The sequence below is a fragment of the Brachionichthys hirsutus genome, unplaced genomic scaffold (assembly GCF_040956055.1).
Source record: "Brachionichthys hirsutus isolate HB-005 unplaced genomic scaffold, CSIRO-AGI_Bhir_v1 contig_1436, whole genome shotgun sequence".
Classification (NCBI taxonomy): Eukaryota; Metazoa; Chordata; class Actinopteri; order Lophiiformes; family Brachionichthyidae; genus Brachionichthys; species Brachionichthys hirsutus.
Genome location: NW_027180513.1, coordinates 28,498 through 50,200, shown reverse-complemented (window position 1 = coordinate 50,200; position 21,703 = coordinate 28,498). Strand labels below are relative to the sequence as shown.

Here is a 21,703-nt window from a genome sequence, read left to right as displayed (position 1 = left end):
GATTTTTAATGGGGCAAATAATCTCAAAATGCATTCTAATATTTATGAAAGTGTACATGAATCTGTACTTAGTTACTCGGAATCTGTCTGACTGTTGAGATCTTTCTAAATTAAACCCCATTTAATTATAAATGTTTAGCAAATATATAATTGTGTAAATAGACAATACTTGCCTGAAAGTAGTTTTCTCCAAGAAATACAGAGAAGTCATCAGCTAAAACTCAACGCACATCAATTAGCCGTCTTATCACATGTGGCTTTTGCTACACATCAGTTTACTTCAGTAGCAAGACAGCCAATGTGCTGTTATTCAGCAGGAGTGTCTACTGATATGCTGAATAGACAGCATATCAGTATACACTGAACAAACAGCACTGGAATGTTTGCATGTTTTAAAATGTGCATTGCTGTGTGTGACTATACCTTCATCAGCTCAGCTATGCATTCATTGCAACAGACCATCCATCCATACTTGACACCCCTTTCCTAGCATCAATGGATGGCTGAATTGATTTTTTTTAATTTTTTATGTGACAATGGCTTCCCAATATTTGTTGGAAATGTATTTCTCATAATGCGTTGAATGTGTTTTTGTAGTCTTACCTGTCAGTCTGCAGGCATTGCCCATGATGTACACTCAGAATGACAAGCTCCTGCTCGTCTTCTTATTTCCTCACCCTTTCCCTACAGATCTAAAAGTGTCTTATTTTTCTTCAAAAGGATACCAAGTGTTTAAATAACGGATGAACGTAACATATAATTCCATGTGCTTAAAATATGCCAGGCAGAAGGTGCCAGCAACCTGCAGACAAATGTTGTTTTATCAGCATGACACAAGGGAAATGTCTGAAAGCAGCTGTTACCCTCCTGTGATTGTTTGGCATGACAAGCAAGCCTCCATGTTTTTCACAATAACTCTGGAACACATACGGTTTGTGTCAAATTTCAGTCCATGGCACTGCACTCATGAGTGTTCTGAACCAGGTTGGTATGAATGGGTTGGACCCTTTTAGAAATGCTGACAACTCGTGTGTGTGTGTGTGTGTGTGTGTGCGTGTGTGTGTGTGCGTGCGAGCGAGCTGTGTATGAGTCCAGATGACATTGTTAACCAGAGAGGAAACATACCTCTCTCATTACAAGCAAGACACATTTTATCTGCCAAATTTGAGTCTAAGGCTGTCATCTGCTTTTTATGAGATCACCTCTTGTATGTCTCTGTGTTCATGCGTGTGTGTTTTGGTCCATGTGTATTCGTTGTGGATGAAGTTTGCATTGAATGGAGGGGCTAGGAAGGGGTTGAAGAGCTAGACAAAGTCTAGAGCGATGCTTTGACCCTAGTATCTAAGAATATTAAGCTAATGTTTCTTCTGTGAACACAGTCAGAGATTTAGCGCACTCATTAGTGCCACGCGAATGTTTGTGGTTTTTCCACATGCCAGTGTGTGTTCAAGCAGTTCCTTTCCTTGTGAGGGAATACTCTGTACTTGTGTCATCCTCATTAAGGATCATAGGAGCTTAGCACATTTTGAACATGTCTTGTAAAATTGAAATTAAATTCACTCACCAAAAATCACGGCCAGAAAGGGGTCCGATATGCACTATCACGCAAAATGTCTTCTGGATCTGATCCAGAATGAGGTCAGGAAAAAATATTCAATTTTGACATTTGAAAACTCAATTTAGGGATTCAAAAATCAGTTCAAAAGCAACTCTGATTCATTTTTACTTTTAATGCTTGGTGTATAAAAGGAACCAAGAACATTTTAGAACCTTTTGGTGATGAGCCAGATCACCATGTAAATCCAGTTAGGAGCAAAATGAGCTGCTTGAATTATTTGAAGATGCTCAGGTTGTGCAGCAGATACAATGGGTTGAGAACTTCTCTTGACTAGTAATGGGTTTGGTGCTGCTGAATATCGTTTTTACGTTTTCTTCTGACAGTGGTTTGATTTTTAACAAATGGACAGATGGATTTTCAGAGCTCTTCTAATTCGATCTTACACATTTCAGAACTATGAAATGTTCTCCACATATGAAGATGCTCCGGATCCCCATGCTTGTGGTGTAAATCCAATAACGAGGGGAATGAGCTGCTTGGTGAAGGTGTGCGCTCTCCGAGTGCTTTTCTAGTTTCATAATTTTGCTTGTGCGAAGTTCCCTACTTGATTGAAGGAATGGCAACCAGTGGCCATAATCCAGCAGCGGATTGAAACTCAGTTCGTCAGCATACAGCATATAACTGTGAACTTTCGAAAAGGTTTTCCGGCCACTTGTGAATTCTCTTAAAAAAGTTTTTTCCTTCACTCAGAGCATATGGTTGGTTGGACTGTCGGACCTTGTCAGGGGCTATTTATCACTCCAAAGTTTCCTGCTGTGTTGGAGCTTCTCAGCCCAGCTCTCAGCCATCAAAATGGGAAAACAAGAGAAAGAGGGAACACGTGTTGAAAAAGAAACAGTGAAAGGGAGGTGGATGGAAGGAAAAGGTAAAAAGAACCACATCTTAATAAACAAACCAAGATGAACCAGATCTGTCAGTTTATTCTTAATAGGGCCAAAACTCAGGAAATGTTATCTCACAGCTCTTTCCAAAAAAGCAAGTCGAGACAATATCCTTGTTTTACTTTTTATGTTTTTACTTTTTACTATGAACCCTAACCCGAATCGGAATCAGAAGGTGTTTATTGACAATGGCAACAAGCTGAACAATCAGAGATTGCAGACCCTCGCCTCCAAGTGCCCTATCTCGCAATGTTAAAGAATCCTTAAAAAAAATCTAGAATCTGGATCCAGATCCGGATCAACGGCATTCTCGGGGAGGACCGAGCCACAGACAGAACCTTGCTTGTGTAAAAATTTCAAGTTGATTGGGTTACTAGTTTTTGCGTTATGCGCGTGGATAGACAGACAGACAGACAAACAGACCCAATTGCATTACCCTCGCCACCCCTTCGGCGAGGGTAATAAACACCTTCTGATTCTGATTCTGATTCTGAACACATCCTAACTTGGAAAGGATCAGTTTCTGGTTTCCATTTACACATTTAGATGTAAATGAGACCATGTTTCACATTATTTATGGTATCAACACATTTGTGTGTGTATTCATTTTCATTAGATAAAATTAATTCTCTGATGCATTTACATTAGATTTGAAAACTTTCTCGTGCTTCTCTTAAATTTTACAAAGAACAAGACAATAATTGAGAAAACATGTCCCACCTTGCAGAATCGCTAAGACTTAAACCTGGTCTAGAGACATAACTCCTGGCTGTGACTGACCTCTGGCCCTCACATGAAAGGAAAACATGTATGCGCTTAGAGGAATATGTGAAGAACATTTCCTAGTTCTTCAATGTGTAAGATGACATCTGGAGAGCTCAGAAAATCCATCTGCACCATGATAAGCATGCATTGTTCATTATAAAAAGTTACCTGTTTGTGAAATGTATTCATGTCAGTTATTATCCTGCCATGCAACATAATGAATATACAAAATTAACAACTGCCAAATAACACATTTGAAAGTGCAAATATCTGCTATGGCAGCACATTTTCCACACTGCGTCATTGCAGCTAAAAGCTTAGTATGATGATTGTCATGTCATGATCATTATTAGCGTGATAGTTATTCAAGAGAAAGACAGGAGACGGACATTATCTCTGCACTACTTATGCATAAGTGTTTTTGTTTTGCTCTTGTTTTCAGTCGGGGGAAATAAAATGTAGACATAAAGACAGAAGTTTTAATAAGTCTGAGACAGACCCCACATTTCTGGATATTTGTTTGTTTGTAACACAAACTTGGTTAGACACACATGGTAGCCAGTTTAGGCTTGGCTGTTTAGCGGTTTGGCTACATGCAAAGATCAGCCACCTAAGAAAAGTTTAATGACTCATTAGAGGTATAATGGAAGTCCAATGCTAGATGTGTGACTAAATTGTTTTCTTTCTCATTCACCAAAAGTCTGTCTTTGTTTCTGTTTTGGTTGTCTCAAATATCCAGTTACGCTTTTTATTTAGATATTTTATTGGAAACATGAAGACAAAGCAAATATATAAATTATTTTATGGGTGTTTATCACTTCAGAAATTCAACACATTTAAAGTATTTGTCTTCACCATTGCTGTTTATGTGTTGTAAAAATAAAATGATTGGAAAAAGTATATTGATGGAATAAATTAAGAGAGAAATGGACCGGGCTAGTTTGGTCCTCCTGAATTGAGGAACTCCATCTTCTCTAGCTGGTTGCCCTCCAAGCCCATTTACTCTAAGGCTATTCGAATGTGAAGAAACTCAGCCCAGCGAGACGCAGCACTGTGTTATTAAAGGAATTTTATGAGTTCATAAGCATGTAATGAAATTTGCTTCAGTCAGGACTCAGGAGAGAGAAGTACAGAAAAGAATAGAATTTTCCATGGTGTTTTCCTCAGACTTCCACCCCCTTAGGGAGTGTACAAGGTTCCTCGCAGTCGCTGAAGAAGAAGAGGCCATATGAACATTTCCCTGAGGTTTTGGAGCTCTACTGTGAATGAAAGAAGCCAACACCTCTAAGCAGGAGCAGATGTTTGGCTGGCTCGACTTGGCCTGGTCCTTCACCTGGCAGAGTAGGAAACCCGGGGTCTGATACCCCCTCTCACAACTCTAATAGCCTGGCTCGATGTCAGTGCTCCTATTCTCAACCTTCAAAATCTTCCACTGAAGGTTCACAAGAGGCACGGGAACAGAGCCACTCTTACATTCACCGATACATCGGCGTCTTTCACACCTTCAACATAATTTAAACCATAAATCAATGTTTGATAAATATAGATAGAAGTAGCTTTCAGTTGTAATTCATCCACAGGTCTTTAAAAAACACGTGTTTTTATTTGAGTACATTTTAGAAGTTACACATTGGATATAAGTTGGGAAGAAAAAGTGAATTAAAACATAACAAAGAAAAGTGCTGTGTTTAAAATGTTATAAAATCATAAAATAAGGTTTTTATATTTATTTAAAAGTGATTAAAAAACATAATTGCTCTACTGTATACCATAATTAATGTAACCTTCATAAATAATATTTTGGTTTATTTGATGCAGAATAATTAATTATTCACCTTTTTGTCATATATGTGAACCACTTTCTCTAAACAGACCGATACACATATAGTATTAACTGTATATAATTATATTCTTGTTTTCTACAACAAACTTGATTACACAGACATTTTGAGATATACTTTTTTTCTTAATGCTTTTTTGTTTCATTACTCAGTTTATTTAGATTGTCATACTCAATATAATCTAAGTAGTCAAATCAATAACACAAATAAATACTTATTCAGATGTGTGAGCGTGTGGTAACAGTTTGACAAATCATTATAATTTTTTTAGGCTTTTACCTAAGCGGTGTGAATTAACATGTATTTATTTTAAAAACTGTCATAGTGTGGAAACACTGTTTTCAAATCTAAAACTACGCCCAGATTCCTACAACGCAGCTTCAGATTCTGGATGGATGGAAAACTCAGAGTTGACTGATGATGAGACAGTTTTGAGACTTTGGGAGATATTTGTTAAGGGTGAATGTTTGGAAAGAGTGCCTTTCTCCATAAACATCTGGCAGGAAAATCCATCCCAGCACGAAGACAAGTCCCAGTTTCATCATAATGCATTGCTCTTTGCTGTTCATGTGGGACTTAAGCCAAGAGTTATGGAAGAGAGGCTGTCTGCCTGTCAGAGGCAGGTACCCCCTGCAGCTTTCTTTGTACACTGGTCAGCAGGAACTGAGAGGAATTTTTCCACTCTTTACCCTCGCCGAAGGGGAGGCGAGGGTATTGCAATTGGGTCTGTTTGTATGTTTGTCTGTCCGCGGGCATAACTCAAAAACTAGTAACCCAATCGACTTGAAATTTTTACACAAGCAAAGTTCTGTCCGTGACTTGGTCCTCCCCGAGAATGGCGTTGATCCGGATCTGGATCCAGATTCTAGAATTTTTTAAAGGATTCTTTAACATTGCGAGAACTGTCTCACAAGATTGAATAGTCTATTGGAGGCGAGGGTCTGCAATCTCTGATTGTCTCTTGTTTCTTTTTCTAATAACAACTTTGACGTCTACATATTAACTCTTTGAGTGCCATTCACGTCTAAAGACATTTTTTTGAAACCCAAACATTCACTGCCAACCCTGACATTGAAATCTGGCTCTCTTCAACGGCCAATAACTCCGAAACGAGAAATGATAGGAACACGCTTTTTTTCTGATGAAAGAAGAGACTTTAATCTTTCATTTGGTAGGTTCGGCGTTTGCATAGTCATAGTAAAGGATATCATGTGGGGCTTGGAAAATGAGTGAAAACTGTGGCATATAGCTGAGCCTATAGCTGAGTTGAAAATGGCTGGCACTCAATGAGTTAATGGTATGCACCGGAAGTTTCCTTCGACTAAAGTGGCTGACAAAGATTTGCATCTGTCTGCATGAAACAAAATGTTATTCTATCACTCATTCACTTATTTGGTTTATTCATTATATATATATATTATGTACAATAAAACATAGCTTGATGTGTAGTTTGTGTGGCCAGTATACTACAAAGTTAAATTCCTATAATAATTTTATAATCAGCCCATATCATTAATCGGCTGTAAGCAAGGCGGTAACTCTGTAAATGATTGATCTGTCTATGGTCGTTTGGCTGATCCCAGAACATCTAGTTCAGCTGAAGCGTAAGTAATGTGTGTGGCTATAGATTGAGAGTGGAAGATGATTACAGTGATTATCCTAGCAGTGAAAGGGAGTCTGGGATACCCCTGTGTTTGCTTTGCTTGGGATCTGGTATTCATAACCTTCATCCATCACTTGGCCTGTAATCAAAGATGTAGCAGATGCCCGAAAGACCCCCAAATAAACATTATGTTTGCCCTTGGTTTGCCAGTTCTTATGATTTTTGAAAATGATCAGTTTTATAGTGTACTGCACATTATACTGTGTTTGCAGCTGAAGCAGGTGTTTTCTGGAAAGGACTGCACACAGAGCTCAAAGTCAAAGGCTTTTGATGGCTCAAGAGCAGTGAGTCCCTGGGGTAGTCTGGCTTGATCTGGCTGCAGGACTCTTGTTTCTCTGCAGAGCAATCCGAGCTCCTTCACACCATCAACAAAGGTGTGAGTTGAGATAAATAACCAGATAGCTTTACAACGTCCTCTCTAGAGCTGTGAGTTTTACTAATCTGTGGCAGTAAAAATGTCAGCCGTGGGCGTGGCTCCCATGCCCCTAACTTTAACGACTCTACTCTACTACTAAAGTCTGTCACAGTAGATTGTATGAGTTCAAAGAGATGCTGTAAACACAGAAATGCTTTCTAACTCCCATGTTTAGAAAACTACAGCGTTACAGACCTTTCTCTCATAAATAGCTGTAAATGGATACACATATCTGCATGTCGTTGCATGCCTATGAATATTGACAGATAATTTCTCTGTATGTAGCTGGACATCATTTATTTATTGTTTGACGATTGGCAGGTGGCAGAGCACAAGAAGAGCTTCATTCTTCAAACAATAACCTAGTTTACATTACACAGCCCTCACAGGAAAACGTTTGGGGACCCCTGTTCTATAGTTTAGGGATTAAAAGAAACATTTGGAGAGGTGATTATAAATGCCAGTGGGTGGAGCAATCTCTTTAGACCACCATTGGAACCATTGGTAACATGAAATATGTACATTTCTGCAAATTATTGTTTTGTTGCAGCTTTACGTTTGTTGCCTCAAATTCAGATAAAAAGTTGTTGCCACATTTCGCCCAGTTGCCAGTGAAACATAGATCCTGGACCGACCCACACAGAGGCTGGAATGCTAAAGTCGATTTCAATATTTGTGTTGATGCTATTAAAAGTAACTTTCAAAATCACATTAAAAATGATTTGTTGGACTTTGACAGAGTTGAGCATCCAGTTAGGGTCATGATTTACTCAACAGCCTGAATAATTTATGTGATGCATATGATTCATTAAAGGCTTTGGCTCGTGGTAAGAGAAAATTCCCTTTTCTTTGGTTGTGTCTGCTCACATGGGTCACAGCAGCCTCTACGAGGCAAACAAGGACATGGGACATGGCAATGTTTCTCTCCTGGGAAACGAATACTTCCACACACCTTGTTTTTTTTTAACAAGCTAAACCCAGTGAGGTTATTAGTACCTCATTCCCATTAGGGACAGACAGCAGCTGTTGCCAAACAGATGTGAAAGCCACTTAAATCCAATAAGCATTCCCTTCACACCCTGTTTCTCTAACAAGTGGTTTGCATGGTCCAATGCCAACGAAAGGAAGTTGCTGTTATTTTGTCGCCTTCTCAGACTTTGATTTGTTGTCTACTACAGCCCACGCTCGAGCAAATACCCCCCAGTTCACTTTACATAGATACCAGTATATGTTAACATACTGTACCGCTCGTCTTACTCCCCAGTTCTGTGGACTTGGTCTGCATGTCCTTCCACTGGGTACACAGGGGAACGCCATTGCACAACTCTCGTCACAGCAAATTAAAAAAGTTGAGGTAATCTCACTCTCACACTTTTGTTGCCATAAATACAAGCGTGCACTCGCACATTGGTTCACCTCTACAAACTGAATTGAAAACAGGTGCCCGCCGCATATCTTGAATTCTTCCCAACTACAAAAGTCGTTTGACTTGGATGGTTTTGTGAGAGTCACCCTGAAGGAAAGTGGAGTCCATGTGGAGCTGTGTAAGTGTGTAAACATGCGGCGTTGGGTTCCGTGCAACATGTTGGTGGAGTAGCACAGACTCACATTATATTGGAACCATATTTCCCCCTCTACGCAGTCCTAACAAGCAGTGTCAAGTTAACGTCAGCTACATCATGCAAACATAGAAATCCACTACATTTAATAGCTTTTGACTTACACGTAAAGCTTAAATGGAAGTCTTGAGATAACCTTGTTTCAGTCTTTTTCTGCAACTGCAGAGGAACTGATTAGTGGAGGAAATGTTCCAATGGGAAACACAAGGAAGAGAGTTGCTGGATGAATCACTGGAACTGATGGAGATAGAAGTGGAGCCATGTCGGATGAGCTAACAATAATTGTGATGCCTTTGGGATTTTCTGAATATGTAGAAATGTTGGTAATGCTGTTTGTCTGTAACCAACTGTGTGGAATGTGGATGCCTAAAAATGTATTTTCTAAGACCCTGGAAGCTGAAGTTCAGTATATGCATCGTTAAATATAGAAAAAAAAAATGCTCTGAATTAATTTCTCTAAACCTTCTCCGCTGGCTGTATGTCTCGAGCATTTGGTATTGAATTAGCTTTCATAGCATGCCAGAGCTCAAGTCTCAGTGCTTGTACTGTGTGTTTGCTTGTATGTGCACATCTGTGTGTATGTGGGTGTGTGGCCCCATGCTTGTATGTGCGTGTGTGTGTGTGTGTGTGTGTGTGTGTGTTTGCTTGCCTGTTGCTGGCTAACCTTGATGGAACTAAACATCCAAATTGATATTTGCTGTGGCTGAGTCTTCAGCATTGAATGAAACCAGAGAGTGAAAATAGTTTTTGCCAAGCTCATACTTTTTCCTCTCAAAGTGCAAATTGCAATGGCAAATTAAGAACACAAAGTTCAGAGCAAATAGGCTCCCTCTCTCAGCTGCTAAGAACTTCACATTCTTGCTTGGCTAAACACGCACGTCAAGTATGTGTGTGTGTAAAGAAAGCTGGTATGAGATATGAGAAACTTTATAAATCTGACTCTGACCAGCCACAAACCTCGCCGCACGGCACTGGTGTAAATCCAATGATGAGCTGCTTGGCGGAGGTTTGCGCTCTCCGAGTGCTTTTCTAGTTGTTGTATAAGATTTTGAGGTTGAGCCTGTTGTTTATGTTTTATGTGAAAGGCGTCACACATGAGCCGGATGGCAAAGCGGATAATGGATCTACTGTACATGAAATCACAGCGGTGTTGCTGATTACCACAATTGCTTTTGTTTATATAGAATCGTTACAACATTTTTAATGAATTGGACATACTGTTTACTGGCAGTACTTTCATTGTACTACATAAAAACATTTAAAGGAAAACTGCCTGTTGTGTAATGCATAGTGTGTAAGGCTAAATCAGCATTTTGGTATAGGGTGCATGCTGAAGATCAGAAGACGCAGGGACCTACCTTGTTTGAGAAGCTCCTATTAGTTTCACTGGGTGGTTTACTGCCATGGCCAACTACTCAGTGGGTACATGTGTAATATATCACCAAAGTAATGGTTGAAGCAAAATATATCACAATTAAAGGTGTGTTAGGAAACATTAAAATTAAATACACCTTATCAGCACACTCTAACTCACAGATGTTAGAAGGAGAAAGGTGATATTTCACTGTAAACTTCAGTCAGCGTGTCACTAAGGTGAGCGCTATGAGCCAGTTAACACCGTGTGAGTGCGTATCACCAGTGCTCATACGTTTGTGTGTACCTCGGTGTTTGAAGTGCAGAGCCACAGTAGTGAGGCGTAGCTTTGACCGATGCTGACGGCCTTTCTGCTACACAGAACTGGCTTTTCCAGCAGATAGACAGCCTGACAATATCCAGACCCAACTCTTTCCGCTACACACAAACACAGCATAGGCAGACCAACACACACACGCACACGCATAGGCACATACTCACACACCAATGCACACGGAAACATTTCTGGGTTTGTTCCGCATGTTTCTGACTGGACTGTTTGTAAGATAAAAGAGACGTTTGCAGCCGAGTGAGTACACTAGGCTCTACGTCTGACCTCATTCACAGACCTTCATTGTGTTTGAGAATTTTAAATTACATTTGGTGCTGTTTTAAATTACAATGCAATTTAAAGTGCCGCTTCAAACTAAATATTAATGTCGACTAAAGGACATTATTTATTGTTGCATTCATTTGATTCATTTAACAGAAGTAAAGTCCATTTTATGTTGCCTCGGTTGATTGACTGTCTTTATTTGTGAATCGTTAAATCATTTGTATTGATCCCAGAGTTAGTTTCCCATATGCGCTGCTTTTAATCCATTTCATTTATTCCACCATGGATTGCCATACTTTTTGTTCCATTTCTTCTTTTCATCATAACGCACATCATAACGCAGATGTGATCATATATTTGTGTGTGCTTGTGCACACAGATTGATGGTGTCTTGGTAATGTCATTATTTTCCTCTGAGGGAGAGCACAGATTCTTGGCTGCAGGGTTTTCCTCGAGGCTGTGTAGGAGTTCTTTCATGTTTGAGCTACAGATTTCCTAACACCAACAGCATGAATTTACCAAGCATCCTTTTCTGTTGGCAAAAGGCACATGGCGCTCTCTTCTTGTTAGGTGATAAAAGAGAACTTGACTAGATTAGCTAGTAACGATAAATTTACCCATCAGGCTACTAGTAACTTCTCGCCGGCAAGCTAACGAAGGATTAGCACTCAATCAGAGACCAGACCTTTCCTTGGGAATAAGCTACTCATGGTTGGTTAGCATATCTACTCTACTACACTTGATACGTAAATAATACATCATTGATATCAATTGCTAGGGCTGAAACTATTGATTATCTTCATTTCTATGCTGTTATCATTGAATTGATTTAATCCATCCTTCCATTTTCATATAGATCAGACAATCCTCTCCTCTACAGCCGGTTTTCCGCTCTGTGTGTCAAAGGAGTTGCTGTAGCCTATCCCAGCTTGCCATGGGCGAGAGGCGGGGTACACGTCGGACGCGTTGGCAGCACATCACAGGGTCACACAGAGGCAGACAACTATTCACACACACACTACAGATCATTTGGATTAACCAATTCACCTAAATTGCATGTTGTGGTTGGCAGGAAAGGATAGGATTTTGAACCTGGTGCCTTCTTGCTATGAGGCGACAGCGCTAACCACTGTGCCACTGTGCCGCCTGTATTTATTCCATTTACTTAATCATTTTTGGATTTAAAAAAGTAGAAATAAATGATTAATTCTCAGAGCCTCGTCTAAAAATCCAATAACCCAAAAATCAGCCACCTCCTCCAGCTCTTCCAGCTGGATCCCGAGGCGTTCCCAGACCAGCCGAGAGACATAGTCTCTCCAGCAAATCCTGGGTCCTCCCCGAGGCCTCCTCCCAGTGGGACATGCACGTAACACCTCCCCAGGGAGGTGTCCAATAGATGCCCCTGCCACCACAACTGACTCCTCTCGATGTGGAGGAGCAGCGGCTCGACTCCGAGTTCCTCCCTGGTGACTGAGGTCCCCAACCTGTCTCTAAGGGTGCGCCCAGCCACCTGCGGCGGAAACTCATTTTGAATGCTTGTATCCGGGATCTTGTTTTTTCATGACTCATCATTACCTGAGGTGAAAGTAGGAACGTAGATTGACTTTTGGCTCAGCTCCTTCTTCACCAGACAGACCGACACAACGGCTTAGATCATTGGGGACGGATGCATTGTGGTCTTACAGACATAGACACTTACTTTATTGTAGACATTACTCTTTACCTACCTGCAGAGAAGCCATATATTTAACAGATTGTTACATCTCACGATGCCTTTTATGATGCATGTGCAAGCTGTGTCTTGGGGAAAGACTGGCTGCCTGCTGTTCAGATCTCAGGTGAGGAAAGGCCTGGAATCACTCTTTCTGACAGCCACATCTGGCGCTACTTTCTTTGTCCTGTTGCCCTCAACTCTACTCCTGAAAACAGACACTTCACTGCTTTAACCACAGAGAGAGAGGGGGTTATCATAATAATATTAATGATAGGTAATAATGAGATGTGGAGCAGACAGTTTAATTAGGACAAATACACTCCAGAATTGAACCTTGCTTAATAAAAGCATTGTTAATTCTAGCATTCCTTTGTCTCCGGCTTTTGCCGCACCAATTTTGTTGGAAGGTGAATTAATGCCAGCTGCAACAAGCAATATTTCTGTTCTGTCTGTTTGCTCTGTGGATTATGCTTAACCACTCTATTAGAAAGAAAGGCTTACAGCGAATGAACACTAGCAAAAAAAACACACTTTAGCTGAAGCGTTCCTTTGTAAGCGGCGTTTAAATGTAGCCTGACTCTGATTTAAAGCCACATTTAAAGTCACATGCATTTATTAAAAATTCTAACATGAAGGAACCTCACACCTTTCACACGCTTGTAATAGCGTGAAATTCAAAACAGAAGAATAGCCTCACGCGTTCCCTCTGTGATAATCTGGTGGTAAGCTCTGCCGGTGCGAGGACGGAGCCAGACCCTCGGATTGTCTTCATCTGTTTCCTCTTGAACCTAGAAAGTAAAGGTCAGAGTTCATTCATAGTCATATCTACATTAATGTACTTTTGAAGTTCTTTTCGGTGTCTTATTAAAAGGAGGTCTTTTCTTCAAATACATTGGGTTTCATTTGATGACTTTTCCACTCTAGACTATTTCATAATACCATATACTGTACCCTATATTGTGCAGTACATTAAACAAAAACAGTACATGAACTTGGGCATTAAGTACCACATGAGCTCATCGGGCTCATTTGGTTTATTGATTTCAGGTGCATAGGAAGAATCAAAGTTACAACTGCTTTGTGGGTTTCTCCCAGCCAGGTCTTTAGACAAATTGTACAACTTTGCCGACTGTGCTGGTCTGCACCTGATCCTGGGGCTCAACGCACTGCACAGAAACCCAGACAACTCCTGGAACACCTCCTCCACCCTAAGCCTCCTGAAGTACGGCGCTGGCAAGAAGTACAACATTTCCTGGGAGCTTGGCAATGGTCAGAACAGCTACATATCACAATCTTTACTAAATGACTTGATGTTGTAAAAAAAAAAAAGGCTGTTTGATTTTACGCAGCCCTGACATGGACACTATTGATTAACAGTTCTAAGATATCCCTCCTTAACTTGATGGCCTTTCTCCCTTCACGTTACTATTAATTATAAATTATATGTATATTATTTCACTTACCTGATCTCTTAACAATTTCCAGCATTGCACAAAACCCAACCTTCTCACCTAATTAGTTCTTAAACTGATGAAATGGTAGCTCTCTGTTCCTGAAGCCAGGAATGAATGACTGACTACTTAATAGAGATGTAGACGTGTCATCTGTGAGAGGTTTCTTATGGTGAAGCAGTTTAAGGGTTAAGGCTAGGGTTCATTCAGGGATGAAAGCAACTGCTAGTCCTCATGCTATCCCGGCCATCTGTGCTCCAGGAGAGCTGCTGTGCACACACAGAGCCCTGTGTTTTCCCGGTACACATAAATTCATATTTTAATTTGTTTTCATCTGCAATAAAGCTCATAATAGAAACTTTTATTCCAGATCAAGTTTAAAAGTACCATGAAAATCCCATCAGTTGCAAATATACATACGGTATATAGCAATTGAAATTGCCGATGCAGTGCGGACACTTTTAAATTTTGAAAATAGTATTTTATTGTCGTTTGCAGCAATGCAGCAAAAACAGCTACTTGCACATACCAAACAGACTTACAGAAAGTTTTATTTTAAAGGTTGAACTAAACACTGAATGTATAATATAAAGGCAAGGCACTTAACTGAAACTTTTTTAGAACCTCTCGCCAAAATATCCTCACTCGTGTTGGTGTGATTAATACTTTTCCCAATATCTGACCTCATGAAATAAACGTAAAAAGCCCCGGCTCCTGTCCAGTCAGGTTCCTCCGCTTTAAAATGAGTCCTTTGGCATGAAGGCGTGTGTAGCATCATGGATGAGATGAGCCTAAACACTGAGCAAACAATCCCAAGGGTATCCCCCTCCCTATGACATTCAGCGTTTATGGTAACATTACAGAATCCACCAGCTCTGATCACCAGGAACATTCAGGGTTTTAGCAGCAGCAGCCCCCTCTGGAGGAAACAGTGAGAGAACCTTATACCACTTATCATTAATAGTAATCTAAACTAAACATTTGAACCTCTTTCATGTGACATCAGATCTCCTGCGATTTATTTTTTGTTTTCCCTCAGTCTATCTCTACTGATTCTGCAAGGCCACCCTGTGTGTTTTGGACCACTCTTCTGTCTGTATTACTCTAAATTGCCCAATTATATATATATATATATATATATATTTCTACTGGCTGTTGGATATTCTCTCAGAGAGCAAGATCAGGCTACAACCTCAATAATATCATCCGATAACGCACCACTGTTGCCTCTCTAATCTCTACCTAGCCTGCTCAATGTACTGTATCTCCTCTTCCTAGAGCCTAATGCCTACCGCAGCATGGTGGGCCGTGCACTCAACAGCACCCAGTTAGCTCAAGACTATGCCAAGTTGCGGACATTGCTGCAGTCTGTGCGCTTCTACCACCGCGCTCACCTCTACGGACCTAATGCAGGACGACCCCGAAAGAACGCAATCCTGCTGCTGGATGGGTGAGTCGGCAAGTAAAACACCGATTGGGCATTCCTCTCCTTCTTAGGCTATCCTGTTAGAGAATTGGAGGAAGGGAGTGGAAAGTTTCCATCTCCAGAGATGCTGTTAGACACTTTAACTGTTTAAGACGCACACATTCACACTGTGTGTGCAGCGGTGTTTCCACTTTGCAGGTTTCGGGGTTGCAGTTCTCGTAATACCTTGTCAGTTTACATAGTATGTCATGTGATTGATAATGTGATGGCACCACATCCCACCTGTACATTTTAGCCAAGTCCATCAGCTACAGTTTGGCTTTAGTGGCGTGTATCACAGCCTTGTGTGAACCGCAGCCTAAGGAAATCATTAAAACACCTAAAGGTGAACAAATATCCCTCTCCCTGTTGCATCGGGAACTCTTCTGCCCTGAAGTTCAGGGTGAGGACTCTAGTTTGAATGAAGCCGGATAATGTTCACCCAAAATGTTTGAGTTTTTCTTTCTGTAGAAATTAGATACAAATTTGACTAAAATGGATGCAAACGGTTGAAAAACAGAATGAGAATCAACACAATATCAAATCATTGGATCTTCACAGCTCTGTCAGTGCTGTATGATCCAGAATAGTGTGACTTTATGACACAAACAAAAACACTTCTGTGTGCTAAACTTTCAGCGTAAGTACAGATATGGGCACAGGAACAGTTTAATGTCCGAATGTCCAGCACACGTTATAGACAAGGAGCTGGAAGACGAGGAGAATGAGTAATTTGTTACGGGTCTTCTTCTTGAGCTACTTAGATCAGTGAAACCATTAGGAACTGCTGTTTATCTCAAATCTCTAAGTTACTCATCAGTAAATTGTGTGTGTGCGTGTGTGTGTGTGTGCCCTTCAAACTGATTGATGAGCTGTGGGCTCAGACGAAAGGGAGGATGTGGAAGATGAGTTGAGAAAGAGGAGGACGAGTGAGAAGATAAAGAGGAGAGAGACTGGAGTATCCATGGGTCACGGGTGACACATTTAACGACAGGGTGATTCTTGTGTGTTTGACAGTGTTACGGGGGGGGCTCTAGTGTTTGACAGCCCAACTACTCTGCTGCTCTCAGGAAACAAGATGAACTGGACCACTGAGCTACTCAACTGTCCAAATATCTGAGCTGGACAGACTAAACAAGCCAGAGCGGTGAAAGTTTAGAGACACACATCTGGGCATGTCTGACAAGCCGCTACACCCAAATATGGAGCGATTTGGATCAGGTAGAGTCGGAAAACACACACAGAGATGCAAACGGGAGGAGGAGGAAGACAGGCAGGAGGAGCTATGTTGAGTTTATGTACAGAGTGAGTCCGTTAAAAGGTTCATTCAGTAAACATCATTTCTCATATCTGTGTGAGATATTTGGAGTTAGTATTTTTTGTAAACAATCTAAACTCTGCATGCAGGATAAGTACTGCAGGGCGTTACACTTTTAAACCTTTTTGTTTTTCGCCCTTTTTAGTTTACAGATTTACCACGTTACCTAAAAGACATTGTGGAGTCACACTTAAAGCTGCTAAAATTCTAAAACTGTTAAAACTGTTTTGAACAGAGTATATTTATTATTGTGCCTCACACGCACAACCAAAGCATTGCAAGTTGATAGAAGCCAGAACGGGAGTACTGAAAAAAAAAAGAAGAAAAAAAAAAGAATTGGACACAGTGCACAGATTTTTCTATGTTTTTGTCTTGGCTTTGTTTTTTATTATTTTTTAAGCGTAAATTTAAGTAGCTGGAAGAAGTGTATCAAGACTTGGAGCAAACAAACTACATACAGTACTAGAATGGCACTGAGTCCACAGCAGACCTCTAAATTCAGTCTGGACTACTCTCAAATCAAACTCATCAACGCATCATCGGCTCAGTAGGCAGAATATCCCCATGGTAACATAATTCAATTTGATTGTTCTGGATTTTTATTTGGATCTGTATACTGTATGTGAAATTGCACACACCAACCAAAGCTTTTTCTTTAAAAAAATGTAATGTTCTATGCATTTTTCTGCGAGAAATTAAAGCCATATCTGCCATTAGAGAAACTAGAAAGCAAAACCAATCAAATGTCTTTTGATTTTCGCATGATGTGCTCCTGATTACACCTATTGGCAAACTTCATGCTTCAGAAAATGACTTATTTATGTCATGATTTAACTGAAAAGGGTTATAGTAACCAAACCCCTGAACTCATTCATAAAGCAGTTTGATAGATTTATCGATTTAGTTTTGGGAGCAATACCTTTTCGCATAAGGGATTAACTATAGGTAGAATGTTGTCTTATCAAATAAAATGAGCATTTTGTAGCGGCACAGTGGTTCAAATCCTATTTATGGGTTTGTATGTTCTCCCTCTGTCCGCGTGGGCGTTCTCCGGTATCCTCCCACCCACGCAATTTAGGTAAATTGGTTACTCCAAATTGTCCATAGTGTGTGCGTGAATGGTTGTCTGTCAGTGTGGTCCCATGATGCACTGGCGACATGTCTGAGGTGTTCCCCCCGCAATCCGGCCCATAGCAAGCTGGGATAGGCTCCAGCAACTCCCGCGACCTTGTATTGCATCCTGTCTTCCAGTCTGCCTTATAGGTTACAGCAACATTTCCAAATTCAAAGTTAAGTTGGTGAATAAAGTAAACAAAAACAAAAATGTAATCATAAAAATGATCGGCCCGAACTGTGAAACTAACTCACTTTTTCCTCACTTTCAGGTTCATGAAGAATGCTGGCTCTGTCTTAGATGCAGTTACGTGGCAACAGTAGGTATTTTAACCTTTTTTTCTATTTTATTTTGTCCTTAGAAAAACATTCAACCAGTCTTCTAAACCCAGCAGCACAGCCTGTGCTGCTTTTATACCATTATCACTACAATTTGTATATGTAGCAGGCAGCTATCATTATTCTGAGAGATCACAGAGACTCCTGCATTATGAAGAGAAATATGTTTGTTGTGGAACCGAAGAGCAGGGAAACAAGGCAGAGATTGTTTGTCTGTTAAACTAGTAACACCTGCCGCTTGTCTATTACTCATCCTGTAGGAACGCATACAGACACATCAGTGGTTTGAGCTTTATGCACGTATGTCAAGTGTGTACAAGACGGCACAGCCACTGTAAGCGCAGACAAACCCTGTGAGTGAGTGAGTGGTCATAAAGGTGAGGGTCAGGTCTAATTAGGAGAAATTAGAAGAAACGGAAGGAGGCAGGTCTGCTGGTAAGGTTTAGAAAAACACCACCCACACTGTTAAAACCAAACCATATGGTCTGCCTCATTCCCTTTGTCAATTAGCTTATTCTACACTAGAGATCCAAATTCCAGTCTAACCAGGCTGCGTGACAGAAACTCTGACCTCTACAAAACAAGCCAAACTCATTAAGGTGGAGACCACTCATTAACACGTCTATGACACAGATTTTACTTCTCCAGCTGGCTCAACCGTGGGACAGTGGATTGATAATTCACTGCAGGTCATTCATTTCTAAATAGTCACGTATTTGTATTACATGATCTGAAAATAAAATGGTTTTAAAAGCTAAAGTGTAGTTAAGCACAAGCATACAAGTCATTTGGCTGACATCTTTTCCAGAGGGTGACTCACTCAGAGGATGCCTTGATCTGACTGTGTTGTGATGCTTTCCCACTTAAATTTTACATGGAAAACTGCTGAAAACAGACATGTCCCAGTGAGCAGCTGGAGACCAGCCACAGTCTCTCAAAACACCAGAGCAAATTTAACCTGATCTGTACATCACCGGAGCTCCATACATACATGCTCCATATGTTTATCATCTGTAAATAAAAGCCAAAGATCGGCTGTCCATCGATTAATCGTTGCCAAATATCACATTGGATTTGTCCAAGATGAAGTTACGATGATAGCTCACACACACACACACACAAAGACAACAGAGGTTTGATGGCCCATTTACCATTCAATAGACTACTGTTGTTGCTAGGGGGGGGTGCTTGTGTGAAGCAAATCCACCAACCACTAATGCCCTTCACTAACATTTGGCCGGTAAATTGAATATGATTAGATTGGAAATGATGCTTTTTGTCTTTTATCTAATGCTACGCTATAACACTTCTTGGATGAGAGGTGAAACGTCTTCAATCAAACTTGAACAAGTCCAGTTGGTTCTTCGTTTTACGCTTTGTGATATACTCTGATAATCAGTGCAGCTGTAATTATACCCAGATAATGTCAAAATCCTACTTTCATTCGAGTATGTTTTCTCTTTCTGACACTCTCTCGTCTCTCCTTCAAACTGTGGCTGTCTCATTTGGCCTCAAATAGTGTCCTGATATGTTCCATAGATTTGTGAGTGTTAGAGTTCTGGAACATTTTCCATTTTATATGGAGTGGCGCTGAAAATATTCACATAGTTGTATATCTGGTCAGAGTAGCAGTACCATGGATGGATAAAGGAAAGCGTCTGGGTTCTGTTTTGGTTGCCAAGTCTTATATAAACCCTCAGTGTGGAACAAAATTCTTGAGCAGTTTTCTTCATATTGATTATATCTATATATTATTTTCTTTGTGGAATTTGAGTGAAGGTTAATCATGCTTTATTACCTAATGTTTTCAAACGTGGTAGCACTCATCTGCAGTTTCAGCTATAAATACAATAGCTGTCTTTTTTATTTATGTTTCCATATATGAACAGCAATTTTCCATAGACTCAAGAAATATTATAAAGCTCCTTGAGAAAATGACCGGATAACCAAATAATATCTGTAAAGCTATGACTCAATCATTACATTGTTTACAGTTTGAGGCAAGGAGCTTTGGACTTTTCTAACAGATTGCATCACATCTTCAGCAACTAAGTTCAGCTCTCAGTTCTCAGCAGTTTTATTGTCATCAGTCATTTCCCACTGACTTTTCCAAAACAAGTTCAATTGAGGTCAGCTTTTAATTTTTTTATCTTACTGCTGCAGTTGTTGATGATTATATCTTCTTGTCAATGTCTAACAGTGGAGTTTTATTCCTCGGCACTGTCGCCAGTTAAATGTATTGATCCATTGCTGAAGAAATGTACTGCTGACTGGCTACTCAAATGAACTTTAATGCCTGGAATGACTTTGCATGTCCTTTATTGGACTGTTCATCAGTTCTAGAAAGGAAATAAAAATTGGAATTTGGCACAAAATATGTTTTAGCTTTTTTTTCTTTCTTTTTTTGAGTCGGGGGAATTTGGTTGGATCATCACATAACATTTATCATGAAAATGGTACCTTGCAAACAAAAAAATCCAAGTTTTAAATGATCATTTTATTTGATAAGACAACATGCTACCTACAGTTAATACCATATGCAAAAAAGTATTGACCCCAAAACTAAATCGAGAAATCTATAAAACTGCTTTATTTGATTTTTGATTTGAATGCTTTATTTCGAACATGCAAATTAAAAGACAAATAGAAAACAAACAAACCGAAAACAACGATAATAGTCAATCCAACAATAACAAAGTCAAAACAACAATAATAATACGAACAAAACATGTCCGAAAAGGAGTAGGATGAAGCATTAGCTTTTTTTGAACTTACCCCCCCTTTAGGAATTAGTTGCAGATGGACTAAACACTCCCGGGTTTTATTACTATCAGGCCTTTTCAGTTAGATAATAACATAAATTAATTATTATCTTACGCATGAAGTTGGCCAATAGTTGTCATCAGTAGCACACTGCTTAAGTTTTTTCCGTAATCCTGCTGAGAGAAAAACGCCGTCATAAACATTACCTCCATGGAGGAGGTAACTACATGCTATATCTGTAAATCTGATTTTTCTTCTGTTCCCAGTTTGAATGTGATCAAACAGCAGATTAACAATAAAGTTTCATATTTCAGTTGCTTTTTTTCCCAATCTGTGCTGTAATAGGAATCATATTGTTTCTCACAATGTAAAATGTGTGCAGGGTGTTCTTCTCCCAGCATTTCCGTATTCTTCTGTCTTAATATTCTTTACATTTCAGTTACTACATGGATGGCAGAGTGAAAAAAGTGGAGGACTTTCTAAAAAGTCGTCTGCTGGACACACTGACAGAACAAATCACCAAAGTTACCACGGTAAGTAAATATGTTTCCTTCGGAATCATGACATTGAAACGGCATTTTATATTTGCTTTATGCACGGTATACTTTGCACATGCATGAACTTGGTGCTTAACTTAACTTTATATCTGCAGGAAGTTGTTACATCTGCAAAATGTACCGGTAAATCTGGTGTATTTTTCAGAGGTCATATCTGGACTCATTTCTTTATGTAATTACATTTTGTAACCCAAATAACCCACATCTGAAAA

General features: G+C 39.9%; 1 protein-coding gene across 1 annotated transcript in view; it reads left to right on the top strand.

Annotated features, from left to right (window-relative positions):
• LOC137915746 (inactive heparanase-2-like) overlaps nt 1-21,703 on the top strand; it is a 41,547-nt gene that overhangs the window by 11,434 nt on the left and 8,410 nt on the right. Inside the window, exons 4-7 of the mRNA XM_068758866.1 lie at nt 13,581-13,754; nt 15,215-15,386; nt 18,105-18,152; nt 21,374-21,467. Coding sequence (XP_068614967.1) covers nt 13,581-13,754; nt 15,215-15,386; nt 18,105-18,152; nt 21,374-21,467 — 488 coding nt within the window. The remainder of the gene's footprint in view (nt 1-13,580; nt 13,755-15,214; nt 15,387-18,104; nt 18,153-21,373; nt 21,468-21,703) is intronic.